The 11,735-nt window shown below is 47.1% G+C and overlaps 1 protein-coding gene across 1 annotated transcript; it reads right to left on the minus strand.

Annotated features, from left to right (window-relative positions):
• Positions 1-4,424: 4,424 nt before the first annotated feature.
• On the minus strand, positions 4,425-11,329 carry LOC121157605 (pepsin II-4-like). The gene is made up of 9 exons (XM_040981898.1): positions 11,274-11,329; positions 10,714-10,873; positions 9,298-9,415; positions 8,375-8,493; positions 7,565-7,764; positions 6,296-6,412; positions 5,636-5,780; positions 5,437-5,535; positions 4,425-4,574 (listed from the first exon to the last, which is right to left on the minus strand). The coding sequence occupies exons 1-9, from the start codon at positions 11,327-11,329 to the stop codon at positions 4,425-4,427; spliced, it is 1,164 nt and encodes a 387-aa protein (XP_040837832.1).
• Positions 11,330-11,735: the final 406 nt, after the last annotated feature.

Below are 11,735 nucleotides of genomic sequence, written 5' to 3' on the forward strand. Positions count from 1 at the left end.
GACAACTGGGAAATTGTCTGATCATCAGCCAAGAATAACCAGCACTTCAGGCCAGGAACCCTTCTAATGTAACTGTGCCAGGCTGGCCCATGAAAACATTGGTGAACAGTGTTTACCCAGCCATTAGCCCTGCTTGGCACTCAGTGTGGCTGTGGCTGTGGCTGTGCCTTGAGGGATGAGGAAGATAGAGTCTCTACTGTAGTTTTCATGCTGCCAAGAGCCCAGGTGTTCAGCAATGTTCCATGAATGTATCAGATTCAACAATGGAGTGAGGTTGAACAAACCATTGGGTACTATGTAGAGATGGAGCCCTTACGCATGACGGGTACTGTGGAGGGAGGCTGATCAGCAGTGAGACACCTGGGTCACTTAGTTTTCCACCAAGTTCTCACCAAGGATAAGGCCTTCTCCACATAAGGGCAGCATGTTCTCCACTTCTCAGCCCCACAGAGAAGCAGGCAGGTGGTTAACATTCCGTTTACAGATGCTTTAATTTAAGTAGACTCATGCCCTGAGAAGAGATCAGTTGTTTCTTGGAGAAATGGAATTGAAAACAGATTTCCTCTAGCTGAAAAGTTTCTGAAGTCTGTGTGCTGTTTTTCATAGTACACATTTTTTGTAAGTGTGTTTATGTATTCAGAAACATACTATAAAAATTCTTTTGAGTCAAGAAACAAAATGAGAGCAGAAATGGATCTGATGTGCACCAGTGGGAGCAACAAGCCAGCCCCATGACTTCTTCCAGGCTGCTTCTTGATCTACCCCTTCCATGGTCTTGGTGCTCATGAGGTGGTGCAGTGTCATGGCCTCCGGAGTTCCTTTGTGACATTTCTACACATATCAGTGAAGCCCTCAGTGGCCAGCTGTGTGCCCTGCCTCTAACGAGCTGCTCATGACACTCACAGTATGTGGCTGTGTCAATTACACATATACGACCTCCGCCATCTCGTTCCATTTGAATTTTTGTTCCCCTAGAGCCCCTCATGGCCTGACATTCACACAACGGCCACAGTGTACCTACCTCATGCTCCAAACTGATTGTGTTGTTTAATTTTGCCATCTGTCTTGTATGGGAGATTCAGTTATATCCCATGCTTGCTGTGGCAGCCATTTTCTTTTTAATCCTTCCTACCAGTGTAAAGTGAGAATTTCTAACTTGTATCATTTGTTTATTTGGGAGACAGACTATCCTCATCCATCTGCAGCTTCCACAAACCATAGAGAGATGCTATCTGCTTGCTTGGAAATCAGAAGGCCAAAAGGACTTGAGTGTATCAAACACACCTACTAAGGTGTTAGGTGCCCAAGGCATGTGCCATCGTTTTGTTGTTTCCCATGGGCACAATCATAAGCTGGATCAGATTTAGAGCACTCATACTTAACTGGTGCTCCCTTTCATGAACTTAGCGGTGGCCATTCATCCAGTTTAGATCCCTAAACCAGATTGCTTCTCAGAGTGAAGCAGCTTGTTAAGCAGCCCGGAAAACAGCATTGGAAGAATGAACACATATATTTGTCCCATGCTGTAGAGAACCTGACAATACAGACCTCTTACTTTTGCTGTAGTCTAGACTTCAGCTGTGTAAAGTACATGGAAAGAGACTAGGTCCACAGAGAGATGTGGAAAATCAAGGCCTGCTTGCCTTGGTCCAGTGATTGAAATGCTACATGTTGGCCCACATTGTTCATATTTGAATGTTTTGGGGAGCTTTTCTTCTGTGCCCTGTTTTCTCCTGGATGTTTGATGCTCACTTTCCCTGGAGCAATCGTGTATTTGTTGCAGAGACAGCTGCTGACAGGCTCAGAGAGGAAGCCAGGATGCTGGGCCCTTTAGGGTACATGTGTGTGTGGGATGACAGCCCTTGCTGACTAATCGTCTTCCAGAGTGCAGGCCAATTTTCTTGAAATTGACTGCTGTGCTGGACACCAAGGTGACTTGTGCCTTCGCAAGAGTCTGTTGTCTGCCATGATGAAGGGCCTTGTGCATTTTGTGTGTCTGATAGCTGAGTGTGGGTGGCATTTTCACTTGAGCATGGCCCAATTATTTGTCCGTACCCATTGCACTACAACAGGCAGTGCTGCCTTGTGGTCCAGTGTGAAGGGGACCAGCAGTCCCCAGGCCGGCTCCCAGCTAGGACTCTAGTGTCACATGTGCGGTGTCTAGTGCCCCTGCAGATTGGCACAATGTGGGAAGAGATGTGGCACAGAGTCAGGGACTACCCTGGACCATGTGGCTATAGGACAGTGAGTGTCATGGTCCCCTTGGGCAGTTCTTTAAACTCACAGCAGAGGTCCTGCTGGGTTTCAAAGGAAGAGAGAACTGCGGGGTTGATTTTCAGTGTTCCCATTCCCTTTGTATATAAATGCCTTTAATGTGTCTGGTTTTGCCCGTTGCAAACTTTGAGGAAAATGATGAAGTAACTCAACTTATGGCTGAAGGTTCCTGTTGGAAAGTGTGTGTCCTTAGATCTTGATATTAAATGCATAAGGTATGGAGGTTGGGTACTGTCTAGATTGACTTACTCTGAAAGTCTATGTAGTCCTATGCAAGCAGGTCACTGTCATTGCTCTAGAACCCTCCTGGCAGTCTGATTGCCAAAATGCCGGTTTCCCCACCGTTTTGACGTTGTTATCTCACTCACCAGCTGGCAGCAGGCTTTGTGCACATCAGCTGGTCTATATGTTTTGCAGGTGCTCAAACAGAGCTCTGCTAAGATAACTTTGCAGTGTAGAGGATTGTGTTGAAGCAGCCTTTTTCAAAATTGTTATCTGAAGTGCTTTCTTGTGATTCATTATAAAAATATTTTTCAAAATAGGGTTTTTTTCTGTTAAGAGTGAATATGAGTAGAATATTCTGAGGGCAGGGCTAAAACATGGAGAAGTATGAGTCAAGTGAAGTGGAGAGAATGCAATTTTGAGACAGAGGAGAGGACAAGCCAATGGCAGATGGAGATCTGGAGGGAAAAACATTGGGAAACTCAGAGACAGCAGAGCAGTGCAGTGTTGCAGTTACCACATGCCTCAGCAGTAATTGGCGTTCGTTGCTCAGAGCTGCAGCAGCGGTCAGGTGGGACTGAGAAGTCAGTGTCAGCTCAGGAGGTGCAAACAGTCCCAGAACTGCCATTCAGATGTGCTAAATTTGAGCACGGGCACATGCAGAGTATCAGAGTGGCAGAGCACTCTCAGGCAGGTGCAGGAATGTGGAGATTTCATGGATCAGACCCGTCAGCAGAGCCATATCTGGTGCCATTTTCTGGACTAAAGGAAAAGCTGTTGAGGCTGCAAGGATGAAGTGAGCTACCCATGCGTTGAGCTGTGAGCATGCTTTCTTTTGCTTCAATGCATTGCTCTTGTCCCGCAGGGAAAACAACTGACACTGCATTCTATGGCTTCCACCAAAGGTAGGTTCAGTTAATTCCCCAGATCTTACGACCAGCATGCTCAGACAATTACCAGCAACATGTTATATGCCATTTTATGTACTGAGGGAAAGACTGTGAGGTTGGAGGAGCCATAAGTGAGCTGCACTGGTACTTAAGGTGGAGAGGCCTCACTTATGGCTCAATGCATTGAAATAATTCCACAGGAAAACACTACCTATTCAAATTCCTATGTAACTGGTTCCAACGAAAACAGGTTCAGGTGGCTCTTATACCTAAGAACAAACCAGACCAACACCACCGAAAATTCTGTAATTTAGGACAATTGGTGCCTTTCAATTCTTAGGCACTGGTCAAACTGTGAGTGAGACTAAGTCTGTGTCAAGAGGTGTGCCCCTTGCCCAGAATCACATGGGCTGGTGAAGAGTAGTGTGGATCCCTGTAGGTGCACAGCAGTGAGGCTTTAGCTTGGGCTTGGAGTTTGTGGTGGACGGTAGCACAAGAGCCTGAGACGGAAACTTGCTGTAGGGAGTGCTACAAGTGATTCTAGACAAAGAACCACGTAGTGTAAGGAAAAGTAAAATTGACCTGTAGGCCTGTGTTCACTGCAGCTCAAAGCAAATATTATGAGAAGATTCTGCTAACCAGAATAGCATTTATCAATAGCAAAAGAAGAGACTGAGGCACTAGGAATATGACTGATGCCTCCCCAACAAAGGAACACAAGCCTTTGTCAATCTCAGGATGAACTGAGGAAGACATGGAAGAAATGGGGCATAAACAATTTTTAAAGCTTGTTCTAGATCTACTAAGCCAAGAATGTGGAGCACCTACAAAACACATAGCATTCAAAAGAAAAACAAAATACACACATTATCATTAGCTGTTTTTATTCTGCATGATGGGTGTGTTTTGGAACACAGTCAAGCAGCTACTGCTTTTGGAAGGAGACTGTGTTTCAGGAAGAAGTGTGGGGAGAATTCGATCTAAGGGAGCGTAGTATGGAGAGCAGATGTGTCTGGAAGAGGGCTCAAAGCTGCAGACTTAAACTGCGGCAGCCAGACCAAGCTGATTGTTGGCCCGGTCAAAGACGGTGAAGTACTGGCGGATGAAGACATCACCCAGGATCCAGAGTTCGCCAGAGGAGGTGTCAAGGTTCATGCCCTCGAAGCCACTGATGCAGTCGTCATCTTCCTGCAGAGCAGAGAAGGAACAGCATGGGAGAGTGGACAGTGGATCCAGTGACAGGAGCTAGTCATAATCACCCTGGGTTCCTTGTCTGTCTGCAAGTTCTATGCCTAGAAGGGATTCCTAGCTCAGTGTCCAGGGCTTTGCCTGTTGCTGACCTGGACGTACTGGTCCTAGCTTCTCAGTGCAGTCTTGGTGTTCATGCATTGCTGGACATTATGTGGTATCTTTGGCAGAGCTGCAATCCTGACCTTAGGAACGCCAGCTTCCATAAAGGATGTCTGGCATCTGGATGAATCAGCCTTTCCCTCATTGATTTACTAGATGTAGCTGTGCCTGTATGTAAGACTCACTGAGGAGAGGCTCAGGTGTGAGTGCTTCTCACTGGTGGTGTCAGTCACTAGGATAAATGTATCTTTCACTTGACATTCTAGGGGATATTCCTGTAGCTTAATAGACTCAGATGTGGTCACTTTCATGGAATGGCACTAAGCACAATCTGAGAGTGGGTTGATCCCACATGTCTGGTTTTTAGATGAAGAATTGGAAACTGAGAATGGTTGCACTTTGCTGAGTATTGAAGGGCAAGTCATTGAGACTCAGGACGAAGTACAGATGTGCCTGAACACAGTCATTTTCTCAGGATGTCACCGTCTGCCTCCCTTTCCCTTTAGCATTTTCTTCCAGATTCTCATTTGTGTGTTGTTTATAGATACACTGTTTCACTAAATGTCCTACAGAGCAGGTGGCATCAGCCTCTTGTCATTGTGCTGGAGAAATATATATGTCTTTGTGACAGGGCACAGTGAGTGATTACCTGGTAAATTGGCTCTGCCCACTCATCCCAGCCTGGTCCTGTGGCCCTTACCTTCAGGATATAGGCACTGGCAGGCAGAGGGTACTGAATTCCATTGATGGTGAAGACAACATCAGGCAGGGAGTCGATGGCTGAGCAGCTGATGGTACCCTGGCAGGCGTGAGGATAGAAGTATTAGCAGGGGCTCATTCCTCGTGCATGGGACTCCCAGCACTTGAGTCTAGAAGAGAGCATCTGGGGATGGACTTGCCTCTCCCAACAAGTTCTCAGAAGCTCCGATGTAGCTCTGGATGCTGGAAATGGCACTGGTGGGTCCAGCCAGCAGAGAGGTGCCCGTGTCAATGATGGCCTGGCAGCTGTCTGCGCAAGCAATGGTCTCTCCATTGATGGTGACACTGAGGGTGAGATGCAAGGAATTGTTTTGTGCGTGTACACAAGTAATGTGTGTGATCTACATGGATGTACCACAGGGCATTCATTCAACACTTGGGAAGTCAGAGTACAACATGGCTTGTGTAGGTTTGACCTGAGCCGATTTTCTTAGTCATTTGCTCCTTATCCTACACCTTCGGTGACATTCTTTGTAGAGATAAAGGCTGTGTGATGCTTCCCATGTTGCCTAAATGTTGAGAGGTGTGTAGAGTTGGCTTCAGCCACCTGGTGTGAAATGCTGGCAGGAGAAGCTGCATGATTGATCAGAATCAAGTGACTGTCTTGATTGTTGTATTGGACCTGGGTTCCCTCCTGTGCAGCCCTCTCTGTCCCCCACTCGCGTTCCTGGGCTCTCTCTAGTGTGTCCATGTCTCAGCTTCCTTCTGTGTTGGCTATCAAGACAGTGAGTCACCTGTGACTACACCAAGAACTGAGATCAGGGTCCAGGACAACAGTTTCGGCATCAGTATGGACTCACCTGTCCAAGGTGAACTGCCAGTAGCCCTCATGAGTGACAGGCACCCAGTTCAGACTTCCCGTGTAGTAAGAAGAATCGATGCCGCCAAACATCACCAAGCTGCCCTTCTCATCATCACTGTGGGAGAGGGAGAGAAGACGTGAACTCATTCATGTGCGACATTTCTGTTATGTAAAGCCTAGGCATCTCCCTGGATAGATCACCCATCCATGCCAAGAGCTGTGTTAATGTGACATCATGGTACACGTCTTGTTTAACCATTTTCAGGTAGTGGTCAGTATTATTAGTTGCATATTTACCTATTCCAAGAAATGTGAGGCTCAGAAAAGAAAGCAACTTGCTCAAGATTGCCCAGATGGAAGTGTTAGCCATAAGGAGAGCAAGAAATTATGGTTTCCCAAATATGCTTTGCTGTGTTAAGATCCTCATGACAGCTGCTCTGAGGGCACAAGAGATGTGAATGTGGGCCAATGTTGGCTCCTCAGCAATCAGGGGCACAGTCAGTGGCTCTCAGCCAGGGCTGGTGATGCCAATGTCTGGAAACATTAGTCAGTTTTTCACATGTGTGGGCAATCTATCAACGTCCACTTGTCTGTTTCCCAATGTCCCCAAAGCCCTCCTTGGCCTATGTTGAAGCTAGGAACTTGAGGTCAGTTGTTCTCCTCTGGGAACAAAGTTCTTGAGTTATCAGCAGTTTCCTGCCAGAATGGGCACTATGGGGAGGCTGAGGTGCAAGTAGTGGAGTGGTGACTGCATTCAGGAGGTGGATATGGCAAGTGTGTACCTGAAGCAATATCTGAACTCATACCCACTGCCTCAGTGTAGTTTTTAATCTCATTTGGGATGAATTTTTAATCTGTCTCCAAATCGCAGTCACGTTTTGTATTTTGTGCTATGAAGCCTGAGGTGTGAGGTATGTGATTTTCTCAGAAAGGCATGTTTTGAGGGCCAAGGTTGATGGAAGGTGTCCTCAAAAGTTCCATTGGCTACTAACATTCAAGTTGGGAATTTCAGGGACAAACATCTCAGCTGGTCCAAAACAGTGAATGCAGACCAGTGTCAAGAGAAAGGAGAAGGAGAGACAGAGAGACAGTAAGAGACAGAGATTTGGCAGCATGATTGCTCAAAGACACCCTTCTCCACACCTTGATGGTGACACTTATCATTGTATCCTTTTAAGAATGTTGCTTTCTCACTGTGCCTGAAGCAGTTCTTTTGTGGGTGTTGTGAAAGTGTTCAGTTTGATAAGGCCCTGAGTAGCCAACGTACGAGCTCAGGTAGACAGAGAAGAGGTCCTGGGACACGAGGCCCTCATTCCACATGTTGTCAAAGACGGGTGTGGCACCGGAGGCAGCGATGCTGGGGTAGCCCAGACCCAGGATGCCATCAAAGGGAGCAAACATGAAGGTGATGCCAGGCTCTGTCTTGCTCAGGCCAAAGATCTGGTTGGTGTCCTCGATGCTTCCAACCTGTGTAGGACAGAGAGAGAAAAATGTTTTTTTCCAAATGCACAATACAGAGAGCACAGTTGGACCACTGTGCTGGAGCCATAGCCATCATGCTTGATTTCCTGAAGGACTGAGCTTGCAGGGCATCAGGCTGATAATTGGGGTTCTTCTGACTTCCCACGGGACACATCAATGGCAGCTGAGCTTATATAACCATATGTGTGTTTCCATTTGAGCTTCTGCTGTAGGAGAGATGGAACTGTGTGTGGGAAGACACAAAGCAACCCCAGCAAATTTTGTTCAGAACTCGCTGTGCTAACAGTAGGGATTGTGGAAGTCTTTTGACTTGAGGGAGGTAGAGGAAGTAGAAGAGAATCTTCTGGGCATTTTCGCATTCCAGGTTTCAATCCCTGTTTGTTCCATGACATTCATCACAGAGCTGTTGTGAGGGACCCAGGTACCACTGCTTTTGCACTGTTGTTCCAGCCACCTGTGTCTCATTGCTCTTTTTTCACCGTGTTGTTTGCTTGTATCAGATGCACAAAGCAACTGATAACATGAACTTCTAATTGTTTTCATCCAGGTTTTCTTAGAATGGCAGTGTGAGGGGTCAGGGTCCCCAGGTACTCACTTTCACAGTGTCATATCCCAGGATGCCAGTCATGCTGCCAGTGCCATAGGTGATGGAGAGAGTCTCACTGGTGGCCTGGTAGGTGGAGGAGTCCTTAGGGTTGAAGCGCTTGTGGAGGACTGCAAGTCAGGAAGGGACTCATTACAAATATACATGAATATTACAACTTAGAAATATACATGAATATAAAGAATGAATATAAAGAATTTGATATGAAGAAGTGAGCTGGTAATGGCTTTCTGGTGTCCTGTTTCTTATCTCGGGGGGAGTCTCTTTGACAGGAATCACCTTTGCTCTAACATGACTTGAGGTGACCATTAGAACACTAGTTCCCTGGTTCCTGTAGTCAGCCAACACCATGTCACTTGTGGGCAGTCTCAGGGTATCTCCTAACTTCCCAGATGGCCTCCAGCAAACATTGAGCACTGTCATAGGCTCCTTTGACAGGTAATGCTCCATTTGGGGCATAAAAAATTACCTGGGCACTTGCTGTGAAACAGAACACAGGTTAGACTCCTGTTCATGAATGAAGCTGGAAACATTGTGATGAGCCTCAGTGATAAAATCTGTGAGATCAGCAAATCAGTGCCTGTTGTGTGTGTTTCCTGAACACTGCATTATCGTTAAACCTCTACATCCATTATTTTCAGCCTTTAAAAAGGCCTCACTTTGGGCTCGTACAAACTTTGTGCCACGGGTACATCATCTGACCATGTCTCTTTATCCCTGTATGGCACACAGCCGGTTTCCCAGTTTGACTCTCTGATGCCACATCCCTGAGAAGCCGTGTTGTATGAATCCTGAGTGTCTCCAACAGGCTGAAGGGCAGCACTGAGAAATGTCTGAGTGGTCAGGGTTCCCAGGCTGTCAGCTGATGCCAGGAATGAAGGAATGGGAGGGGTTGTAAAGGTCCAGGTACTCACAACAGGCAAGGCTGGAGCAGTAGGTGGAGGGCACCCAGAGGTTGGAGGAGCCAGTGTCAAAGATGACGGTGAATTCCTGAGGGGGTGTTCCAATGCTGATGGTGCCAAAGTACTCAGCCTGTGGGGGTCAGGACAGCACAGCTCAAGGACACGGAGTTTTACATGCAGGTCTTCCTGAAGACCATATCCTCAGTTCACTGCTCCATCATCCTCACCTCTCTTCTAATTTCTGCTTTCAGGGCTCCCTCATTCAAAGCCCAGCTCTTGTCCCCACTCCACCTTGTAGTCTTGTCTGATGGCTCCCTGGTTTCCCCTGACTCTTCCCTGCTGAGTGCATTTGTACCCAAAGCTCATGTGTTGTCCCCTCTCAGCCAGTGGCCTGCCTGTGTCAGTCTCAGCCTCTTGTGTTGTGAGCTTCTCAGAGACCAGGTGTAACCTGTGGTAGCAACAAGTGAAGCCTCAAGTGTACCTCATCAACTTTCAGTTCATGAGACATACATCGCTTAAGGTGAGACCTCGAGGAAGCTTGTTATTCCTCAACTTTGGTGTTAATTGTAGGTTATAAGATAAACCATCCTCAGGATTTGTATTCTCAGTGGCAGTACCCCACTGCTTGCCCTCTCTACTCTACTTTCCCTGTCATGTTGTTAGACAATGCCTGATGTATCGCAATGGAAGGAACTTACACTGGTTGTTCCTTCAGTTCACTTTTCAGAACTCTAGTCAAATGTCATCAGTAGAAGCCCATGCCATGGGAAAGATGGTTAAGCCTCTTCCTGAATGGCTGCCATCTTGTACCAGGGTATGCAAGAAACTTCCAATTGCTCCACTTCATGTTCAGTTCTCTGTTACTGGCCTGGGAAGACAGTGGCCACTTTGCCTCATTTGAGAAACTTTCCCTTTCCATATTTCTCCTGCACTCGCACTCTCTTCTTCCTTCTGCATAAGCACTTGACTTCCTGTGGCCATGGACTGAACATAAACTCTCCTGCTCTCAGGACGTCCCTTTCTCCTCATGGAACCATTCGTTCTTTTCTCACAGTTACCCAGAGATGCCCGTGCCCTCCTGGAGCCACTTGGCCACTAAATGATAGCTTGAGTTGGCAGTCTTCTTCCTAGTCTGACTTTGTCCTGAGTATGGAGACTCTCATGCCATGTTTTATCCATACCCAACATTGGGTTTCTGCAATATTTCCCTTGCCATAAAAAATATTTGACATATAAGGTAGGACAGAGTGTAAATACTGAAGTAATGAATGTTCCACAAATGAGAGTGATAGTTCAGATTGCAAGTTTCCCTGAGTATCCTTGGTGTGGTGACATTAGTCAGGTGTCTTGACTGCCATCCCAATTCCCCATTCATGCTCTAGCCCAGTCCTTGTTGCTGCTGCCGTTTCTATTTGCCTATGCACTCACATCCATGTAGTTCTCCATTGTCTCAGTGGACTCGGCGGCAAAGGCATCCTTGGGGAAGTACTTGGAGGCCGGGTTGGGGCTGTGAGTCTTGAGGTAGTCCTGCAGCAAGCCCTTCTCAATCAGGTTCTTCCTCAAGGACTTCTTTTTGACCAGAGGAACCCTGGGGCAGAGCATTGAGACAGTCCCAGTCAAGGGATGATTGGTTGCTGGCTGAGGATCCTGCCCAGAGCATACTGCAAGTGCCCTAATATGCAATGAAAGTCGTTCAAGAGAAGGAAAGGAAGGAGAGTGAGAAGCTCCCATCTTTTACCCAGAATGCACAGAGTGGAGGTGACTGCAATGGTGCTGAAAGCACACCACAGCAGCTGTCAGGTTTGTGGTGTTAGCCATGCCTACCGTGTGGCCTCAGCAGGAAGGAAAAGGAACCCAGGAAGACTCAAGATGCTGGAACACAGGAAGGAAGGAATGTGTTCATTAGGACAGCTGGATATTAGGAGGTACCAGAGGGCTGGAGAGTTGTCCTTGGAGTTTTACATCCTGCTGCCCAACCCCAGACTCACTTGTGGATGACGCACTCAGAGAGTGCCAGCAGGCCGAGCAGCAGCAGCCACTTCATGGTTTTTGCTGTCTCCCAAGTCAATGGGCAAGGCAGGCTGAGTGGAAGGTGTAGAGCACCAGACTAGGGCCACTGCTTATATACATTCGGACCAAATCCTCACTCTAATAACCCTTATCAGCATGTCAATGCCACCAGCTATCACACTCCCAAGTAGAACATTATGATAAGACAGTCCCGCCTGGAGTCACGTTCAGAGGATTTGCCTGCTGAGTGGCTTTCCACCAAAATGATATCACACAGTTGGAGTACATCTGGGGTGTGTTTGGGGAGGTGGGTGGGAAGAAGCTTTCCAAGCTCAGTGTTTTGACAGAAGTGGTCAGAGATGCATAGAACACAGCATTAATCCATGTTGATTTGTTCCTGTTCAAGCAACAAATGTTTGAGGGTTTTAGAGAGCAGCTGC

The sequence above is a fragment of the Ochotona curzoniae genome, unplaced genomic scaffold (assembly GCF_017591425.1).
Source record: "Ochotona curzoniae isolate NIBS_2020 unplaced genomic scaffold, NIBS_Ocur_1.0 contig_3527, whole genome shotgun sequence".
Taxonomy (NCBI): domain Eukaryota; kingdom Metazoa; phylum Chordata; class Mammalia; order Lagomorpha; family Ochotonidae; genus Ochotona; species Ochotona curzoniae.